At 45.3% G+C, this 22,510-nt stretch overlaps 1 protein-coding gene across 1 annotated transcript in view; it reads left to right on the top strand.

The window, feature by feature from the left end:
- casz1 (castor zinc finger 1) overlaps positions 1 to 21,971 on the top strand; it is a 59,174-nt gene extending 37,203 nt beyond the window's left edge. The window contains exons 6-20 of the mRNA XM_076102322.1: positions 810 to 900; positions 3,448 to 3,612; positions 5,228 to 5,400; positions 5,988 to 6,856; positions 10,465 to 10,597; positions 10,984 to 11,047; positions 12,052 to 12,206; positions 12,519 to 12,641; positions 12,748 to 13,068; positions 13,166 to 13,364; positions 14,204 to 14,375; positions 15,952 to 16,100; positions 18,423 to 18,633; positions 19,393 to 19,746; positions 20,494 to 21,971. Of these exons, the coding sequence (XP_075958437.1) occupies positions 810 to 900; positions 3,448 to 3,612; positions 5,228 to 5,400; positions 5,988 to 6,856; positions 10,465 to 10,597; positions 10,984 to 11,047; positions 12,052 to 12,206; positions 12,519 to 12,641; positions 12,748 to 13,068; positions 13,166 to 13,364; positions 14,204 to 14,375; positions 15,952 to 16,100; positions 18,423 to 18,633; positions 19,393 to 19,746; positions 20,494 to 21,761 (4,447 nt within the window). The 3' untranslated portion in view covers positions 21,762 to 21,971. The remainder of the gene's footprint in view (positions 1 to 809; positions 901 to 3,447; positions 3,613 to 5,227; positions 5,401 to 5,987; positions 6,857 to 10,464; positions 10,598 to 10,983; positions 11,048 to 12,051; positions 12,207 to 12,518; positions 12,642 to 12,747; positions 13,069 to 13,165; positions 13,365 to 14,203; positions 14,376 to 15,951; positions 16,101 to 18,422; positions 18,634 to 19,392; positions 19,747 to 20,493) is intronic.
- The last annotated feature ends 539 nt before the right edge of the window (positions 21,972 to 22,510 follow it).

Genomic DNA, 22,510 nt, shown 5'->3' with positions numbered 1-22,510 from the left:
CAAGGGAAAAAACAGAAAGAGAGATGGAAAAAATATTACTTAGCTCCCTTTTCCCCCTCTCCTCTGCTAGCAGATGGAGCTCTTGGCAGCAGCAGTGCAAATGTTTATTTGTGTGTTTTCACTGGTAATTGGAGGATTTTAACAGTCATCGTCGTCAGACTTATAATCACCACCGTAAAAGTGTCTGTCCTGTAGAAAGCGGTGCCAGACTAAAATCACTTTTATTTCTGGACTCCAGGGGAGAGAGCGAGAGGGTTTGGGGTGAAAAGTAGACGGAGCCGTTCCTCGATCTCAGGATACCTGACCCCCCTTTCCTCGATAAAACTGTGGTTAACCTGAAAGAACTGTGCATTGATTTGACAAGGGGTTTTCACAGTGCTGAGGAATAAAGTAGTCATGGGCTCCTTGAGTGGGTGTGTGTATGCGTGTCGGGGGAAAGGGTTTCAGTGTAATAAGTGTCTCTTACGGCTTAAATGGAGCTAATTTGGCTGAAATTGGTGTGACAGACGGGTAAATTGTTGCAGCAGTGTGGAAAGCAGAAGTCAGTTTGAGGGTGTGAGCGGTGTTACATTGAAGGTGAGACGAGCGTAATGCTTTTGAGAACTCCTTTGTCTGTTTGTTTTTTTTGTGCTCTTCCTGGTATTTCAAATAATTTCTTCACTAATCATTCTTGATACGCTGCTGATTATTTTCAAATCACACTGACGTATTTCTGAGCCGCTTTGTCATTCGGCTCTTTCATCCGTTTCCCTGCTCCTGTGCGGCTGTTCAAAATACGGACTCGTTGACATGTGCAACTTGGTTTTCAGGTTCTCCGGAAGTCAGCACTGTGGACACGTGCACTGTGCCTACCAGTACAGAGAGCATTACCACTGCATGGACCCTGAGTGTAACTACCAGGTGAGCGTGAGTACTTTACAACTTTTTTTTGTGCATCCCTCAAATACACATCTTTCTCCCGTATGCTGCAAACGTTAGTTTAGAGTCTCACACAATGAGAAAAGTGAGACGAAAGGTAAAAGTGCCACTCTCAACTAGTGAGGGATGACGTTGCAAGGTTTAGGGTCGGTGAATTGAAGCTAAGAATCTTCTCTTTATTCAGGACATGACAAAAGGGGATGGGTTGATTCTAGGACAGACAAACAGGATAATGTGGCATCTTTTCATTAGTGAGGTCACACCCAGCCAAAGTCTACGCAGATGAAAAGTTTGCTGGCCTTTAATCTGCCGAACAGGCTGTGAGTGTATACACCCGCTAGGTATGCAGGCATCTTCTAGGCACAGTTGGTCTTTGACAGTTGGCCTTTTATCGCAAGGATTATTGTAAATATGCTTGAAACGTGCCTCTATTTTCTTTTTTTTTATCTATGTGTTCTTTTTTCTAAAGACATCTGCCACTGACTGTCTTTAATCCCCTCCCACGTTATTAACCGGGTCCCAGGAGTTGTCATGTACGGCACAGGAAGGAGAAAAAAAAACACAAAGCAGATCATAATTCAGGCCGTGTGTTTGCTGTAGCATATGGCCGGAGAGTGTTAGGCAAACACAGGAAGATTTGTCAAAGATGTCTAAAAATCCATGCACAGCTAGAGCTGTGTGTGTGTTTTCCTTTCCTGACAATTTTTCGGAATTAAGCCATCTTCATCTGTAATCTCCTTTGTCTGCTCCTGATCAAGAGAGATTACCGCTCGATAAATATTGTTTTTGTGGTGAAAAGCATGACAGATCTAAGCTTTCATTTTCTGCATGAATCCCACTTCACAGTCTGATGGGACACATTCTTGGAGGAATACAAAGGAAAAATCATTTCATGTCATTATTTGGAGCGTTAGTTCAGGTTATCACGGCAATTTCCACGGTCAGGTCCACATTTCTCTGTTGCTTGTGCGTTGCGTGGAAACACAGATATGCTTTGCAAGCCAGCTCTCTGGGATGTCAATACCCTGAAAAAAAAAAAAAAAAGAAGCAGGCAGTGACGAGCAGCCCCTTTCGAAGCGATAACTCATGAAATGTTACATGACACACACTCCAGGAATATTATCCCACTACCAGCCTGTGGGCTGTTGGCTGAGTCTGAACATTCTCCTTTCATGGGCTTGTACATGAGGGAGAGTGTGCATCTTGCCACACTAGTGGGAATCCTAAAATAAATGTAGCAAGTGGCTCCCAACCTTCATCGCCACTCAACTGAAAATGAGATCTTTTTCCCAGTCAGCTCTCTCCGTGGCCTATTTTGGACGGCTTGATGGATCGAATGCACCATGACCGCAGCTCAACTTATCTTCCGGTTGTCGTTAACCGTCAGATACCAGTGAGCCTGTGCTCGGGATCTTTCAGGAAAATCTGTTCAAAAAGCGACGAATCCACCGCATTTCATTAATTAGATTAAAAATCCTAATGAAGTGTCTGCTCCTACTGGAGTCAAACATCTCAGAACTATGCAGCGGGAAACAGGCCAAGAGCAAGAGAATGAACAGCTGTGTGAGATCTTAGCTTTTTACTTTTGCGGAGTGGAGCACATGACACAAAGCAATTACCCTACTTTGTACAGCAATTAGTTGCTTTTTAGAATAGTTCTTTCTGATGTTTTCTCCCTCAACTGGAGATAAATATGGATTGAAGGCAGAACTGTCTCATTGATTTGCACTTCTCCTGTTACAGTTTCTGTTACATCAGCTTAAGCCCAATTACAGCAGATTTGGTTGCTGCAAGTCTCTGTGGAGAGACTTTTCTGTTGTTTCCCCTTCCTGACTCCTAGGTGTGGGAGGGATTTTTTATTTATTAATTTTGTAATTTTAGAAGGCAGGATTCTTAACATATTCACTCATCGTTACAGGCGAAGCCGGCACCAAAAGCGAGCGCTAAAGCTTTAATTAAAAATGGAATCATATCTCAGCGAATTGAAGGGGAAAACGTTTTTGGTTCACTTGTTTGTTTGTTTGTTTGTTTCTGTTGTCTTCGGTTTTCCCCTGTGCATGTCTGAGAAACCATCTGCATGGAACATAATTTTTCCAGAGACAGAAACATCAGAACTGTGATCTTGCATGTCAATTGATTCATCTTAATTAAAAAAAATAAAAATAAAAAATACATTTCAGTGGAAGGGAACAAATCACGTAGAGACAGTTGGGGTATGGGGAACACACTTCATGTTCCATGTGGAAGCTTCTCCTGCGCTCAAAAAAGTCCCAGAGCCTTTGGTGCTGCATTTGGATAGGACACAACTTTGAGATATGCAAAGTAAATCAATAACCACAGAACGCATCATCTTTAAAGACATCCTGGCCCTCTCCATTGCAGTCGGCACAGCCCTCCACAACTGCCAATTGGCTCCTGCTTGCTGCAGCTGCTGCTTCCACAGAGATAAAGTGACTTGTTGCTGATTCTATGACTGGTTTAAATAAACACCAACCTGTTGCCGCACATTTTCCCTCTCCCCTTTTGCAGAGGTTTACCAGTAAGCAGGATGTAATCAGGCACTACAACATGCACAAGAAGAGGGACAACTCTCTGCAGCATGGCTTCATGCGCTTCAGCCCTCTGGACGACTGCAGTGTCTACTACCATGGCTGCCACCTCAATGGAAAAAGCACCCATTACCACTGCATGCAGGTACACTACAAACTACAAAGACTCACAGCTACTCCTCCACCTACGCACATACCCACAACAAACCGACAAATACGTGCAGTAGGCATGAATGCACACAAACACGGAAACGGAAGACAATATCTGCAAATATGGCCACACGTACTGAGGCATTACATACAGTACAAATATCCCACAACTCATCTATGCATATAAAAAAATGTGAAATATAAGTCATCAATAAGTTTACATTCCAGAGCCAGACCATAAAGGTGGTTGTCAGTAAACCATAGTCCATGTACAGCCTAAAAGCCTGGGTCTGTACCCATTAAGAGCCTTAAAAACAACCGTTTTCAGCCATGACATCGTTTCAGGACGGTTTTAAAACTGCACAAGAGCGTCACGATACAGACGACGCCTGCGTCTGGGAAGTCAGGCGGCTCGTAACACGACTACCGGATGTTTGAGAGTCACACAGCTTACCTACATCTGTGAAATGGAATTACAGTTCCACGCTTTTTCCATTTACACCAAAGTGTCTTCAAAGAGCAGTTTGGCAAAACGTGTCCTAAAGTAAACGATAGAAAATAATAAAATAAATAAAAAAAAGGGAGAACACACGTGAGGCTTCTTGTGCTTTCCCCACCTCTTCGCTCTCTCGCTCCTTAATTGGCATGGATAAAATTCAGTAAGGTGTTTATATAAACTACACATTTTTCATCTTTTAGTACCAAGCAAGCCAGTTGAAGATTATTCCCCCTTCTGGATTTGTTTAAGTTTTTTCACATCTGCTTATTTTCAATGTGTCACTGTGCCGAGAGCTTTCTCGCCGACAGGGCAGCAGCGCAGTGGAGGACGGCTTGAGATACATTCTCTTTTAAACCCCTCTAACGGCGTAATTGTTATTAGGACGTTTCAGCCCTTGTTTTAACAGTCCCTGAGAACCTGCAGATGTTGGCATCGCCTCTCTTGATTTACCGGGGGAAAAGAAACAGAGTGGCATTTTTTTCATTGTTTGACTCAATATGGAGAAGTTGCCCGGTTTGTGTGCGGGTGAAAAGTGCCAGGGATGATATACAATTGCTGCTTTTAATTCAAACATTACCTGTTTTTTCCCCCCCCTCTGTTGGCTCTGAGGGCTCCTGAGTACCAGGACATTTTAAACTAAAGACCAAGACAGTCATCTACTCCCATCTGCTTTCCTCTGCCCCCTCCACCTCTCAAATTTGTTCTCAGAATTACAGTAAGTTCGTGGTGACTGCATTGTCACACACTAAAAGGCAGCTTTGCCAGGAAGGTACTGTAGTTTCAGCTACCCGCTGTGACCACTGCCTCTTTCAGTCCCTTTTTTCTTTGTTCCAATTGTCACAATGACAAGATCGTTTCCAATTCACGGGTTTGAATTGAAACTTGTGAACATGAGAAAACAACCTGCTTTCACACATTTCTAGGCCACTTGCATTTTCTTAACCACACCGAGCTCCTTTCTCGATAGCGCGTACAGTATTATCAGATCTCTTTAAAGCACTGCCTTTTAGTAGCTGGCTCTTTTAAAACCATTCTTGCAAACTGAAACTTTCATGTCCGCTTTGGGCCAAGATCTTGTTTTCGATTGTCATGCTCTTCTTTGCTTTTGCAGGTGGGCTGCAGCAAGGTGTACACCAGCACCTCCGACGTCATGACCCATGAAAACTTCCATAAAAAGAATGCCCAGCTGATCAACGATGGCTTCCAGAGATTTCGTGCCACTGAGGACTGTGGCACAGTAGGCTGTCAATTCTACGGGCAGAAGACCACACACTTCCACTGCAGGTGAATATTGCAGGCCTAATGTGGTGGATGTTTTTTTTACATCTATAAAAATACATGCATTCAAAAGTAACACATATAAGTAACACAACACAAATATATATATATAGCAATTTAAACAAATCCAAAAGCCAACAGCAGAAAAAAACAAATCTAGGCACATTCCTTGTTAAATAATAGGCAGCACACAAGTGAAGTCACGACTAATGGCTCCCCTGTTTCTTGTCCTGCACCGTGAGGTTCTTTGAGCATCATTGAATCACAGTTAGAAGGAGAAAAAAAAACATCAAGCTTTTAGTTTGAAGCACATGCGCCACAACACTATTATCAGTGGACATAGAATCACTCGGTTGATTCATCAAACTCCCTCCCTGGAATGTATGCCTCCGGAAACGGTTGCAGGTGGCAACATGTCAATGGGCTGCTGCTGTGTTACCGAACAGCCTCAGTTGTCATTCCTCCATTGTTAAGTATTTGAATCATGTGGGCCCTATCCGTGACTCCCATCTGCACCAAGGTACTGAGGAGGCTATGTAGCTGAGCATCATATGGAATCATGTTTTCCCTTTTGTTTTCCATTCTCCTTTCAGGCGCCCAGGATGCACATTCACCTTCAAGAACAAGTGTGACATCGAGAAGCACAAGAGCTACCACATCAAGGACGATGCCTATGCCAAAGATGGCTTCAAGAAGTTCTACAAGTATGAGGAGTGCAAGTACGAGGGCTGCGTCTACAGCAAAGCCACCAACCACTTCCATTGCATCCGATCGGGCTGCGGCTTCACCTTTACCTCCACTAGCCAGATGACCTCTCACAAGCGCAAACACGAGCGCCGGCACATCCGCTCCTCCGGTGTCATGGGCCTCTCCTCCGTCTACCTGACGGCAAAGGATGAGCCGGAGGAGTCGAGCAACGACGACCTGATGGACTTCTCGACCATCAGCAGCAAGAACTCCAGCCTGAGTGCCTCGCCCACCACCCAGCAGTCCACCTCTGTATCGCACCTGTTGGCCACGCCCACCACCGCTGTCTCCTCCTCCTCTACATTGAGCCATGCCCTCAAACTCACGTCCTCGATGACCAGTGCAGGCCAGCGTATGTCCAGCCTGCTGTCCCAGGCCCTGCCCAGCAACATGCCGGTGGCCCTCGCTCTTTCCAACAGTGCCATGGGCGGCTCCCACCCGTTTTTCCCCCTCATCCCGAGGATGCCTCTCCAACCACCTCCGCCGGCCGCTAGCCTGATATCGGCTGTATCTTCTGGGGCTCACTCCATGCCCACCGACTCACTGACCCAAGGTTGCTCCACAGTGGGTGCAGACGGAGCCATGGCCTCTACCCCAACATCCTACGCCACCTCCTCCATCATGGAGAAGATCTCGGCAAGCAAAGGGCTGATATCACCCATGATGGCCAGACTGGCAGCTGCTGCCCTGAGGCCCTCCAACAACCTCCACCTAGGTCAGTCACTCCACAAAAAGTCGTCATTTTTGTGATCATGGTGTCATCATTGTGTGTCATTTTTGTGGATACTCGCCAATGGATGATAGAAGTTTGAACTCTAACAAAATCTCCAACAATGTTGATGATCAAATAATTGTTTGGATTGTATATTTAGCAAAAATATTAGTTTGGTCCAGCTTAACAAATATTTAGATTTTCTGCTTTACGATATTGTAAATGTGGACTGGTGGACAAAACGAGCGATTTGAAGACCATTGTCAATAATTGATTCATCTAAAAATAACTTGACAGATTAATTCAGCCCTGTTAATATTTCCTTTCCCTGACATTGTAACTAGACCAGCTTAACACACTTGCAAATTATAAAACCATGAATAAATTGGTAGTCCGTTGTAAAGGTTAACTTTGCTTGTTACTCTATTTATAGACAAGGTTATTGAAATATATGACAAACAATAACCTTTTGAGCTATGTCAGTGTTCAAAGAGAATAAACTCCATGTAGACTAAAAGCCACATCCTTTTTCCGTGTGTGGACTTCTCTCCGCTCTAGCCAGAGCTCACAGAGTGCACTCAGAGGTCACTTCTATCACTATACCGCAGTAGAGAGAAAGGCAGAAAAACTGCCGCTTTCAGGCGTAAAGGGGCATACTGGAGGCATAGTCCTCTGCTCTGGGCTTGTTATTGTGTTGATCGTTTGTTAGATACCCACAATCCATTTGGAGATAAATGCGCTGACAGGGGAGAGTAGAGCCTGTAAAAGTCTCTTATGATGTTCAGAGTGGGGGCTCCTGGGGCTTGTGTCGAACATGTTTCCTCCTCATTGGTCTCTTATCTATGTCTGTGCCCGTTCCAAGCAAATGGAGGTGGAATGAAATTAAGATCAGAAATTGCAAGAACAAAAAAAAAAAAAAAAAAAAAGAAGAAGATGTTGGGTTTTTTCTTTTTTTTTTTTTATCCTCTATGCAAACCGATAAAAAAACTGAAATCGTTCAGGCAGAAATGACTCAATGCACCAGAGCTGAGAAAGGGGCTTTTTTTCCACTGTCACAAGAACTCAGACACACTTGCATGCATCAGCAAAGAAACACATTTTGAATTTCTAGAAACCTTCTGTTCCCACCAAAACATGTCAATACCTGTTTAGCATAAACACAATTCAAATAAATTTTGGAGGTAATTGCCTTGTCTATGTTTATCATATTGCTCTAAACAAAGCTTCTGAAAAGGAAAATGAAGTTAAAGCATTAAATTGATAATAAACTGCAGAGCGCAATCTCGCAATCCGGTAACAGTGGGGCCTCCGGTGCTGAGCCTGAGCAGGTGGGGGTGCGGATTGTAAATCGGGGCTGCAAAGGGGGGGCGTCTCCGGATGTTGCAGACTGGGAAGGATTACAATTCCTGGTGGTGTTCCTGGAGCAGGACAGGCCCTGTGAGAGAGATGGGGCAGCTGCTCCGGGGAGCCGGGCTGAGCCCAGGCTGTCAGGCGGAGCTCCACCTCTGGGCTTTCCAGCAGGTAGTCTGAACACTGGGAAGGCCCCCACTGAGGGTGGGGCTTCCACAGATGGTGCCTTCACCACCCCTCTCGTTGTCTCACCGAGAGGCTGCGTGTCAGATCTCTATGCTTGATAACGAAGCTGTAATCTCACATACTTTATGGTAAAAGTTAAGCGCATAGATACAGGATGGAGGATCGGCTTCGGTTTTGTTTCTCATATTTTCTTCATAAAATGTGTGAACAGGACATTTAGGGCTAAAATGAGGAGGAAGTGGTTTGTACTTCTCTGTCAAAAAGGTGTGAGAAAAGTCACAGTGTTTGTGGCTATTTTTCACAGTATTTATGTTTTCATGGGGTTGTGAAACTTCACCTCTTTTGTGGTGAATTGTGTATGTTTCCCTGTTTCTGCTTTCAGTCTTTTCTCAGTATTTTTTCTGTATTAATGTTCCGCTCTAATTTACCCCTAAGTGTTTTTCCCAGAGATTCAAGCATCTGAAGGGTTTACTAATTAGACACACAGTACAAATGATCTTTCACAAGCTCTGTATCTTATCCGGAGTAATTACATGGTGGTACATAATTCCTGGATAATTTCCAGAAAGAAGCTGCATCGAGTCATACTCATTTGTTCTCCCTCTTAGTGAATAGAAAGTGAATAGGAAAAAAATGACTTCACGATGTGCAGCAGAAGAAGAAGAGACTTTTGCATTGTAATCCACCTCAAAAAGCAAATGCATCCTTTGATATAGTAAAGGAATGCTTTAATCTGCCTGATGATCTAGTAAAGATCATATAGTGAGAGGCTGCTCTTGATGTAATGTGCTCTCATTTGGTCTGAGAGTTAATTTGATTGTCAATGACAAGGCAGGATCTGTCTGGCTGGTTCATTTTGGGTGTACTCCTTTCAAGTTGGGGCTCAGGAAGGAGCGATGGACGTGGACTTGGTGACCAATCAGTGACCTCAAACCGCTGATTTCCTTTAGCTCCTCCCCAACTCCACCTCCAGCCCCTCCAACCTCAGCCATTGTCAAACTGAACTGATACTGACACTTCCCCATCTCCCAGCTTTCAGCTGACAAGGCCCAAGACTGGCTTTTCTACTCCTATTCTGCCTGATATGTCTCTGGGTGATCTCGTGGCAGGGGGGGGGGGGGGGTCTCTGGTCGGCTTCCCCCTTACGTAGGCTCGTCTTGTTTCCTGCCCAGCGAGAGAAAGGAGAGGAGCCTCACCAGGCTGAGGGCCAAGGGCACACACTTGGTTGCCCATGACCTTGCCTGTCACTATCCCTCAGCACCAGCCCTGACTCCTAAACAACAGATTCCTCACCAAACCAATCACGCCCGCTGGTGCTCCTCAGTCTTAAAGTGTCTGAGAGGCTACATCAGAGTCACCTCCCCCCTCCCGCACACTTTTTTTTTTTTAAATAAACCACCACTTATTGTCTACCAAAAAGCCCAGCTTTCTCTGTGTAGCCCCGGGACAAATTAATATTTCAATCCCTTGGGGATCGGGGGTGGGGCAGAATTCACCTTCCCGTCAGCATTTCTACCCCGTGTCGTCCCCTGGTCTTTATTTATTTCATTTCAGCACTCCTGTCCCCGCTCACAGCATCCACTGAATACCTATTTGGAGGAGAATTTGATCAAGAGGTCATGCTATTTGAACCAATCTGATTGGCTGTCAGCTCCAATCTGACCGACATGGCACCCCTGTTCCTTGTGGGTACGCTCAGTGGCATTGGCTGCTGCCCGTTGTCAGGCCAACAAGCAGCCTGGGAAGGTGGGAAGGGGGGGGGGGGTCGGCCAATCTGAGACTGCCACTTTCCCTCAGCATTAGCATCTCACTTAATGACCAGTTAAGAGGCAGCCTGGCAAATGAGTTGTGACAAGTGCTGCAGAAAAAGGAGTATTTTTCCCTCATATCTCCCGCCTCTCAATCACCATTTAAAAGGCTTGACGGCCTGACATAATTTCGCAATAATTATCACTCGGAGTATTCTTTTCAGGCCAGGACAGGAGTCAGATTGGATCTCATCACAGGGTAATAATGCTGACCAACAATAACTTTGTTGTCACTTCTCTCATCTGCGTCTCCGTCTTGATCCTCAGGGAACGGGCAGCCGGCTTCAGCAAGCCACTTCAATCTGGTTCAAGTGAAGCAGGAGCCAATGGACGTCAACTCCGGGGCCACCCAAGACTCCACGCAGGAGCACAGCCTGGACCTGAGCAAGAAAGACCACAGGTCTGCCTGGTACATAAAGGGTTAATAACGCTATATGACAAATGTCTATTCACCTAATATACTACGAAAATAAATGAACAAGGAACGAAGGTTTCTACAGTCTCGGCAGCCAGGGTTATGTTCGCAATTATTTGTCAAAAATATCTTGTTTATACATGTGCATACATTTATAAAACCATCAACATATTTCTCAATGTTTTTGTGTGAGAAGGATGTTTGTATAAACCGTCAACTCCAATCTTCCCTTCAACTCACACTATATCTTATTTTATAAGAAGACAGCATTTTTCTTCTTCATTATACAGGCACACCTCGTGTGATAAATAGTAATATTTACTGTTCTCATGCAAATCTTGACTAAACATTGTTCATTTTCCTTGTTCCAGTAATGAATCAAACGGACACCCTGTACCAGGGAATACATCTCTTTTATCCTCGCTTATGAATAAGGTAAGATCCATCCATCAAACGCCTTTCATCCCAAGACAAATTAGCGGGACGCGCAGGGGCCTGTTTTTTTTTTTTTTTAATGTTTCACCGCTAATAAGATGAGTTTGTATCATTTAAATTTTCCAGCCATTTTTCATACAGTGTAATTTTCACTGCACCTCTCACAAATTAATATAATGAAGCAGTAGCTGGGTGCCACGCCAGATATATAGAGATGTTTGTTTTTTGAGGAGCTGTTTTGAACCCGCCGTCCATTTTTTCTCCTCCTTTCATACTTTTTCTCCCCCCCCCCCCCCCCCCCCCTGCCTCGCTCTACATTTATTTATAGACTTTGTAAATTATTAGATTAAAAAGTCAGGGGAGAAAAAAACAACAACAAGGCGCTGCCCTCATTTTTTACCAGGTCTAAATGTTAGCGTATGCAAATTTAAAGGTGTATTTTTTTGGGGGGGGTGAAGATTAAAATGGACATCGTCTTAATCATACACCTCATCTGATTTATACAAATGTGCCAGGTGGTTTCCATCATATTGATGATGTAATAAGGGATCAGTCTTTTTTCTCTTTTTTTTTTTACCCTTGCCAACTGGTAAATACCCCCTCCCTCCCCTCCACACACAGACACACGCGTCGCCTAGTTGCTCTCCTTAAAGCAGCCATTAAACCCAGACAGTGGAGGGGCTTGAAGACCTGTTGTCCAACAGCTCCTCGTGTCATGGCAGCTTTCGGAGGGGGTGGGGGGGGTTGATTCGAGCCACCGCAGCACATAAAAGGGTTAACAGTTGCTCCCAGAGGACACTTGGCAAACACGTTTGGCCTGCACTCAAGCAAAAGCTTGGATGTTTGTAAATCTGGCTCTGCTTCTTTTTTTTTTTTTTTTGCTTCGCCAAAACCATTTGTGTGGGTAAACTCTCACACTCTCACTAACATATGCAAGTGCCCGGCTTCCCGTATGTTCCGCTAACCCAGCAGCGGGTTGTTTTTGTGCTCTGTAGATGTCACAGGTGAACCCTGCCCTGTTCAACGCCATGCACCTGAAGACAGAGCTGGAGGCCGGCCAGGGAGGCAACAGCTCGGAGGCAGCACAGTATCTGAACAGAGTGCTGAAGAGGCCGCTGCCAGAAAAATCCGCCGAGATCTGGAGGACATACCTCCGCAGGTATAATACATGGAGGAAGTACAAAGAGTCGCTGGAGTTAGACTTGACTCATTTGTTTTGAAAGCGAGAATACAGTCAGAGTGTTTAAAAGCACTGTGCATAGAAGGACCTTTTTCTGTAAATACAATTCCTCACGTACTGCATCACTGAAAACCCCCTGAAATACAAAGAATCTGGTCTTGCAGGAATTTGTAATGACTTGCAGCACAAAGGACATTTACCGTCAGATCACGAGTCGAGCCAGCTGTTTGTCAATGTTCTGGGAAGGCGGAAAAAAAAACTGACAGTCTTCATTATCTGTTTGTGTTAAAGGTTTGACACAGACGACTTCTGTGAGGCTCAGTGTGACTTCCTACAGAAAGTGCACTTTCACTGCATGGTGGAGGATTGCGGCGCACTCTTCAGCACTGTGGATGGGGCCATAAAACATGCTAAGTGAGTGTTTCCGCTGCTTCATAATCTGAAAATACTCCCTTTCCACATTTTAGCGTTCGGCTTTATTGATCAACATAAAAAAATGAGCTTCCATCTTGTTTCTCAGCTTCCACCTCCGCGCCACCTTGAACGTGAAGTCAGAGCCTCAGTTCGGTGAGGGCAAGGACTCCGGTGAGGGGGCCTTGCTGCAGCCCGCTGCCCCCGTCTCTATGGCCAACAACCCCTCCATGGATGTGGCACACCTCACCTCCTCTGGTGGCTACAGCTCCCCGCCTCCCGCCCTGCTGGCCTGGAAGCAGCTGACTGGCAGCATCCCTCAGATGCCGGCCTCGATGCCCAACCTGCCGGCCAACTCCCTTCTGGCCACCACCTCTCTGGAGAATTCTAAACCCCAAGTCAAACCTGGTTTCCTGCAGTTTCCGGAAAAGTAGGAGAAACATTTAGCTTCTTCCTGTTACGTTAACAGTACAGTGTGTTTATTCGACCATAAACTGCATTTTCCGTTTTTTTTTTTATTCATCCAGTGATCCCTGTTTGGCTACTGACTGCAAGTACAGCAACAAGTTCCACTTCCACTGCTTGTTTGGGAATTGCAAGTATGTGTGCAAGACAACTGGCAAGGCCGAGTCCCACTGTTTGGACCACATCAACCCCAACAACAACCTGATCAACGTCCGCGACCAGTTTTCCTACTTCTCTCTCCAGTGTCTCTGTCCCAACCAGGTGAGTGAGGCTTGATAAGTGCGCCAGGAGCTGAATCACCTACTGTCATCTCCCGGAGGTTTCTAAGCATGAAGTATGCTATCTATTAGACCGGTATTTGAGGTTATTTGACTCAAGGCTTTCACAACCGCCGCTCCCCGTCTTCCATCTCTGCTGAAAAAGACAGTCGACTCACCCCAGTAATGCCTGTTTATATGTCAATGATGTCATTTTGACTGCCGCATTCTCCTCTCAGAAAAGGCCAATTTAGCTGATATTACCCAATAAATCATTGTCACTTGCACAGTAAACAAGGCTGTCTGGAATAGGGCAAAAATCAGGGGAATGCTTCGCAAATGAAACCTAAATGGCAGCCCCTGCCTGCTCTCATGAGCCCGTATTTGGAAAACCATTTAAATGAATTCATTAATGTGTCGAAAATCACCCCTCTCGCAAAAATCCCCCCCCTCCCTAACCCTCCCCCTCTCCCTCCCCCTCCTCATCCTCCTCCTCCCTCCTCCGCCCCTTAGTCTGCATCTCCTGAACTGAGCTGATCATATTTGGACCAGTCCTTTGGGATCTGGGCCTCACAAACAGATGGTGGTGTACAGACATGTTCAAAAGGAGGGGTGTTTGTGGGAAGGAAAAAAAAATAAAGCCATCGTGCTTAGAAATGTGGGATGTTCCAAATGAGCAGAAATAATAAAAAATAAAAATAAAAAGGGCTGTGAAGTGTTTGTTTATGTTTTTGGAGAAGCTGTGTGTAGTGTTGACTTTGACTTGGCACACAAAGAAAGATCAAGTCAAGCTTTCAAACATATTTGACTCATGAAATTGGAAACTCTGTGTTTCATCTGCAGCACTGCGAGTTCAGAATGAGGGGCCACTATCACTGTCTGCGGACCGGCTGCAGCTTTGTCACTAACATCACCACCAAGCTGCCATGGCACGTGAAGAAGCACGAAAAGGCAGAACGCCGCGCCGCCAATGGCTTCAAATATTTCACCAAGAGGGAGGAGTGTGGGAGGCTGGGTAAGAAAAAAAAAAACACATCTGATATGATTTTAAGTTTAGTAGAAGTTTTGGCCTGCCGTCACTTTTTCTCACACTCCAGCTTTTATTAATATTCTACCTGGAGCACCGTCTGGATTAAAAGTTTTAAATTGAGAAAGACGTAGATGGATTTTTGGTGGCAGGAGGATATATTACCTGTGTTTACAAAAGGGAGAGAGACCAGTGTCGGCAAACACAGTGTCATGCTATGCGAGTTGATAAAGAGGCATGAAAGAAGTCCGCCTCACGGGTTTTGTTGCTGTGTTTTGCATATCCACAACGGCACATCATGTCCCAAAGGTAGTCTCGCCTTTACTATGTGAGCAATGCCGTCGAAGGGGGAGGGGGCAATCACATCCAGGTTGTTTTCTTCTTCCTTTTGCCCCTGTCAGAAATGAGCAATTAGGTTTGTGTTTGTTAATTATCCGGCTTGTCTGGTTTAGGCTGTTTGTGTTCTGAAGCTGCGCCTCACAGCCACCGCTGCCATCACACAGAAATGAATTAAAAGTGATCTGTTTTTTTCAGGCGGTTACACAAGCTTTTCAGAACGCAGAGACAAAGCACACAAATACAGGCCCTAAACAGCTGTTTTTTGTCCCCAGCCTGATCTGCCAATGGTATTGTGTGGGCTGTGGGAAACACAGAGAGGATTACCATCGCTAGCACGCCTGTCATAAAGAATTGATGGGTTGCCAGTATCCATGGCAGCGACATTAAACCGAACACCGCTGATGATGTTACCTGGTTTCCGTCTCACAAAAGGCCCTCCGAGTCACGGGGGCTACTGTTATTTGCACAACTTTGCGTGTTTCAAACACGGTGTGTGCCAAAGCTATTTGATGACACAGACGTGTTGTGCTCTTAAAACTGGGTGCCATGGTTACTGGCATGCTAGCACATGCCCAGCATGTTACTCTTTCAATTATTTCTGCCTGCTTTTATATAATGGTATTTGATTAACAGGCACAAAACGGAACATTCATTTAATTTGAAATCATAAAGCAATTAGAGCTACACCGGTTAAAACACTAGAAAAGAACAGAAGAATATGAAGCACGCAGCAGCACGACGGAGGACAAAAGGAAAAATGACAATGGAGATACTTTGAAAAATGAATTTAATATGGTAATAATTGTATATTTACTTTGGTTTGCAGGGGTGTGTGCATTATTGGCCCACAGAAAATGAGAATTTATTTATGTAAATTCCTAATTGAATAAAGCATGTCAGTGTAATAAAAGAGCTCCACAGGTTTAGTGCACAGAAGCCTTGACTTGCTCAGTGTGACACCGGAGTGATCTAATATTCCTCCTACATGTACACTCCCAAACACTTTGAAACCGATCCCTCTTTTGTTCGGCGCTATATCATGAAATAAAAAAAATTAAAAAAACTCAAAATATTTCACTTTGCGTTTGATCTAATCATAACACCGCCGCACTGATAATATTGCATTTAGCGCAGTCGCTGTTCTCAGACGCCTCACGATGAGCCAGAGATGAATCCATCTGCAAATGGAGCAGTTTAAGAACTGTTGCTGGTCTTCTCTCTTCAGGTTGTAAGTATAACCAAGTCAACAGCCACTTCCACTGCATCCGCGAGGCTTGCCAGTTCTCCTTCCTGCTCAAGCACCAGATGACCTCACATGCACGCAAACACATGAGGCGGATGCTCGGGAAGAACTTCGACCGAGTCCCATCCCAGGTACGTTCGCAAAACAATCGAAAAGTGTAATTGGCTGAAAATACAAGCTGAACACCTCAGTGAACTTAAACAGACGTCGAGCGGGTTTATTGAAACATATTCTAACAAACCCAAGCACCTCACCCGCCCTCTGACTAAGTAATTCAATGGGGAATGTATTGTGCTTATTTATAGAGTGTAGATGTTTGGATGTATTATCCTATCGTCAAAGCCCATCGATTTTGATTTTGCCGGTTTTCACACAAACCCAGATGTTACATTTAAATGTCATGTTCCCACAAAAGCATACCGTAGTTGTTGTTTCTGTTCCAATAAGTGAAAAGGAATATGCAAATGAGCTGCTAAACAAAAAGCTATAACTGATTTTCACTGTGAACATTTTTTAAATCTGCTTTTCTTCTTTAACCAGTTTGAGGTTTTTAATGTTTCAGCTCAACAATAATTAGTTGGTGTCCAAAGTCTACAAGACGTATGTACCTAGTTTGATTGGTTTTGGTGTTTATTATGAGTCAGATTCTGAAAACTGAACAAGTTCATTCGGAGCAAAACAGAGAGCACCGGTCATATCCTGTCATACCAGTCGGTTACAAATCACTCATGACATTCTTTTGATGTGACATTTTTCACTGTGGAGTATACTCCTTTTCCTAACTTAACCTCTGCGGTACATGCTGTACCGTAACTGGAGTTAAACATGTGGATTTTCTAGTTCTGTTTGTTCTTTTTTCATGTTGAACCTTTATATAATGCGTGACGTTCATTCTTTCAGAAAACTTTTGTTGCCTTGAGAAATGCTTGGTTGTGTGCCAAAAGCCAACACCTGCATTAATGACAAGCTACCTCCCATGATGTTTGTTTCAGATAAAGTGCGGTGAAATCTATGCCAGGCGTACGCAGCAACTTATCAGTGTAGCATATGGATATGTCCACATTGCGCATGGATAATATAGTCCAAAATAACGTCTACATTAGTTAGGCAGACGTACAACACAATAAACGCCCACAGAGAGAGAGAATGCACGCTTGGTGTCAGCGCACCAGTAAAAAACGTATTCACTCTTGTAAAATGTGCAAAAGCTCAACCACACACACATGCACAACGAAAATCTGGCCGCCAGGATATGGAAAAAAGAGAGCGAAATCATGGTGTCAGCGCACCAACAGAAAACAGCTTAATCACTCCAACAAATTGAGCAAAAAAGCGCACTGACAACTACACACAAGGAGCGTCTGGCTACAGCACACAAGGATAAGGAAAAACTATAGAGAGAAATATTGGCGTCAGTGCGCAGTAGCCTAACATCAGACAGCGTACACAAAGCTCTTAAAAGGGTGAACAAATGTATCTGTTTATATGAAAGTCTATGCCAACAAATATGGATTGAAGCAGAATATTTCGTTGGGTTAAAACATTTAGAAAATGATTATAGCTGGGGTTTTTTTCTATGAATTTTAACTTTTGGACAGTGGACTGAAACACTGCTTCACGCGCTGTATGTGTGTGTGTGTGTGTGTGTGTGTGTGTGGACTACTGCACTCAATGTTGCCTTAGTTTATTGATAATAAGAATTGAACTGTTCATGTTATGAATGGAGTTTCAGGATGATATGGTTTTCGGTACAACTGTAAGGTACTCACTGTATTTGTAGATGAAGGCAATGCACCCATCCCTCTGCACGAAGATGTCAGTGTTGTTGTAGAAGTTGTTTCCCCGAAAGGCTGGCTCTTGCTTGGCAGGTTAACAGGTCACGACCATGAGGCTTTCTTAATATCTCGTGTTTTTCCTTTAACTTTGCATTGCGCATGACGTCATACAGTGCCAATGCCACTCATGCTGGAGGTGTTTCAAGGCGATCTGAAAGTGGACACGGCCGTGAAGTGTTCATGCTTCAGCAGAGATCTTGGCTGATGGTTCAGGTCACAGTGCCCCCCCCCCCCCCCCCATTTATTCACACGCTGTCGGTGCTGGAGGAGAAGAGTAGGCATGGACAACAAAAACAAGAAAGCTTGCTTATCTGGCAGCAGCCACATAACATTAGTCACTCATTCTGTTTGAAAAGTCTGTGTACTGTTTAGTTCCTTCCGCTCGGTAAGATCCGGGTGTTTGTTTACCTTTAGCGGCCACAGCTGATTTCCAGGCTGATCGCGGCCCTTAAGCTATCCGCTACTGGTAAACGTTGGCAGCGTTGAGTTAGGAGTTCCCATCATGGCTTTGAACAGGAAATAGTTCTAGTTTAAGTCTCAACCTTTATTTGTAGCTTAGGTGAGGCGCTGCCTGCCCTGCACGCACATCACTTACAACAAAGATTATTTGTTTTCCAGGTGATGCCGCTGGGCCAGAGGCCAGATGGATCTGGCATGATGGGGACCCATCCTGGTATGAACTCCAGCTTCTCGTCCGCCATGATGGACGAGACTGATGATTACATGGACTACATGGGAGGAGGGGGCAGCCCCTTGGGCCTCTCCTCCGAGTCCTCCAACCAGGACCGGAGCTGCTCCAGCACACCTGTAGGCGATGGTTCTCCAGCAGGTGAGGACATGCAACAACAACAAATACCTGTCGGGAATTCAAGTTTTATAATCTTACATTCAGCATCATGCGTCATGCTTCAAGTCCACATTCGTCTACCTTACCCGGAAAACCAGCGACTTGTCATTTCATTCTTCAATCATGTATTTTTTTGGTTTCGTAGTTTCATTTACAATCAATAACATAATGACACATAAATCATAATATATGAGGTTGATGACAATGCAGTATTCTTATGTTCCGAGTCACGGACAAGGTCTTTTGCAGTTTGCCTGGTCATCCTCATAAAACTTCCATTTTGTACCTCAGTGGTTTGAGTTATTGCACTGTATGTAGCTTATTACATTTTCCTTTGGCCCGAGATCATCCCTGTGTGCACTTTTAGTAGTTTGAATGGTGGGAGAAAGGAAAGGAAAAGGAGAAACAGTCTCCTTTCCCCTCAAACTGACTGAATATAGGAATTCTCTGCTTTTTTCTTCTAAATCTGAGCCTCCATGTGTGAGCAATATTATCCACTACTCGCACCATTGTTGTTTTGGCTGGTGGGTTACTTGTCTTGAATGGGCCTCATTTTGTATCATTCTCTTATCTTTTATCTTTCCCTTTTTACCTCCCATCCCTCTGTGTGTGTGTGTGTGTGTGTGTGTGTGTGTGTGTTTGTGTGTGGGATTTGGTCCTTGTTTGTGTGTGTGTACCCGTCTGTGTGTTTCTTCCCCTCTTGTCTGTCCTTCACCCTCTCTGGTCAACCTGTCTCTCCAGGACAAGGCTGGTTCGCCACCACTTCTGCTCCTACCACCCCTGCTGACACTAGCGCAACCCAAAATGCACCTCCTTCTTCCCCGCCTCCTCCACCACCACCACCTCTTCCTCACTTCGCTCCTCAGCCTGGCCTCCAGTGCCAGGTCCCATCCCTCTCTCCCGCTCTCCTCCGACCTCCTCTGTCCTCACTCCCATACCTCCTCTCTCCATCCTGTCTGTCATACTCTCTGCTCAGCGCCTCTCTGGGAGCCACTCGGAGTGTTGTCATGCCAACCAACACACCAGCTTTCAGCCCCATCATTGCCACTCCGTCTCCGGTTAGAAATGACGTCCCTATAGTGCAGGATGCTGCAGGTACTTATCCCCGGCGCAAACCAACACTGCAGCTGTCACTGTCAATTGAGTCCTGAGCAGTATTTAACTGTGTGATCCAGTCTTTCTCTGCAGTATTGTTGGGGAAAGATGGGGAAATTTAAAAAAAAGGCTTTCCAGCATGCAAAAAAAAGAAAATGAATGAAGAAATGTGCATGCTTACTGAGTGGGTATAGTAACAAATGTGTATAATTACCTCACCTACACCTCTGTGTGTGTTTTTACTCCCCGTTTTACTAGGATTATGAGACATTTGGCACCTGTAGTAAGAAGCCGGGACCTTGTTTAGCTCCCATTAACCAGGCTGCATTACCAGCCTCTTATTTTAATCACGCCTCAAGTTTTATCGAGGCCCACTGCTTCCTGTCTTGCAGAACAGGGATCCCATTATTAGGGTGTAGCAAAAGGTGGGTGCCCCTCATAAAACAACATGGAGATAAGAGGGTCGGTTAAGACCCACAGCTCCGCCTCTGTTTGGAGGCTGGAGACACCCTGTAAAAGTGTCATGTTCCAAAGTCAATCTGTCACTTCCCCCCTCCTTTAATCATTCTGGGAATTAGGAATAAAACAAATTGTGGCTCTCTGTGCTTACTCAGCTGTGAACCACTTCTGGCTGAGTAAGGTCGCACATTAGAGTTTCAACCAGGACGGTCTCGCAATGTAATTTGCTTGTAGTTTACTTTGTGAACCGAGTGATTATAGTTTAATGTGCTTCCTTCCTTGTTTCAGGCAACACCATCTCCATTCCCACGGCCACCGGTGCAAAGAAGCGCTTTTGGATCATCGAGGACATGTCACCATTCGGCAAGCGCCGCAAGACCCCGTCGTCACGTAAGATGCTGGATGAGGGGATGATGCTGGAGGGCTTCAGGCGCTATGACCTCTACGAGAACTGCAAGGACCCGGGCTGCCAGTTTTCTCTGAAAGTGACCCACTACCACTGTACACGGGAGAACTGTGGCTACAAGTTCTGCGGCCGCACCCACATGTACAAGCATGCGCAGCACCACGACCGCGTGGACAACCTGGTCCTGGATGACTTCAAGCGCTTCAAATCCTCACTCAGCTGCAGCTTCCCTGACTGCCAGTTTTCAGGCAACAGCACCCACTTCCACTGTCTGCGCTGCGGCTTCCGCTGCACCGACAGCACCAAGGTGACGGCCCACCGCAAGCACCACGGCAAGCAAGACGTGATCACCGCCGCTGGCTTCTGCCAGTTCAGCTCCAGTGTCGATTGTGAGGTTCCCGACTGCAAATATAAGCTCAAGTGCTCGCACTTCCACTGCACCTTCCCCGAGTGTAAGCACACGGTGGTGGGCATGTCCCAGATGGACTCCCACAAGAGAAAGCACGAGAAGCAGGAGCGTGGCGAGCTGCCGTCTGTGTCGCCCAAACAGGAAGGGGTGCACCACCTGGGAGGAAGCCTGTCTGCGGTCCCTCTGATCTCCATGGGTCTTTCTTCTTCTTCCCCCATTGGCGTCCACTGTTTGTCCCGCAGCATTAACAGTAGCGCTCCCTCCATGATCTATCCAACAGGTAGCATCGGGTCAGAGTATAACCGCCTGTACCCACCGTCCTCCATCAGCCTGGACGGCTCCCTCAACCTGGGCACCGACACCAGCAGCTCCCTGTTCTTCCTGAAGAACGCCGCCGGTCTGGGTCTCAGCGACTCACTGGACCTCAGCAAGAAAATGCACCACGAAGCGGTGCGGTCCAGCCACAACAACCCGGCACCGCTGCTGGGTCTGCCGGCAGCTCAGGACGACACCACAGGAACGTCCGGAGAGGCCGAGGATGACCTGTCGCCAGAGGAGGAGGCGCACGCAGAGGAGGAGGAGGACGAGGACGAGGAGGACGAGGAGGATGAGGATGAGGCAGAGCTCAACAGTGACTCGAATGACGATTCGATGCCGGAGCCTGATGGTGAAAAGGACAATGGCGAGAGTTTTGATGCTTCTGATAACCACACTGATACTTCCCAACTGGAAAAGAAATGAAAGAAAAACTACCAGTGACTGTAGGGACTGAAGAAATACTCTGTGTACTATGAACAAACAAGAATGAAAGCGGCCTCATTTATCATGTAAAGAGACTTCAGACGACAACAGAAAACAACGTGGAGAAAAATGACAGCCCAAAATGATTTATTATGATGTTTACAAGATGACCAACATTATTAATTCAATTATGCATTAAAAAAAGAAAAATATGAACGGAGACACAGAATTAGGCCCTGGTTTACACACAGGGCAGCAATGTAAAGCATTTTACTACACATCAGTCTTTTTGTGTGCGTGCATGTTTGACTTTAATTTATTTTAATTTTTTTCACTTTTTTGTGTGTGGATAAAAAAAAAAAAAAGTCAGAAAAACAAAAACAAATCTCTCTATATAACTATATATGTAAGTGTGTGCGTGTGTGTGTGTGTGTGTGTGTGTGTGTGTGTGTGTGTGTGTGTGTGTGTGTGTGTGTGTGTGAACGACGATATACAAAAGGAAATTGCTGGTACAGGCGACATGAACTGCAGGGCCGGGGATACATACAAAAAGGGAGGATCACTAAGGGGAAACAGGATACATTCAAACATTTGATCTTTTTTCCTGTATTATTATTATTATTATGAGACTCTGAGGGAAAAAGGAGTTACATTTTGCTTGTTCCCATCTCTCTCAGATGTTTTTCTTTGTTCTCAATGACATGTGGAATTGACCAGTAAATATTTGGTCAGTCTCGGCAGTCGGGACT

Source organism: Anarhichas minor, unplaced genomic scaffold, assembly GCF_050575085.1.
Source record: "Anarhichas minor isolate MPS153535 unplaced genomic scaffold, ASM5057508v1 ptg000003l, whole genome shotgun sequence".
NCBI classification, from domain to species: domain Eukaryota; kingdom Metazoa; phylum Chordata; class Actinopteri; order Perciformes; family Anarhichadidae; genus Anarhichas; species Anarhichas minor.
The sequence above is the reverse complement of the archived record's forward strand: the minus strand, read 5'-3'. Positions and strand labels throughout refer to the sequence as shown.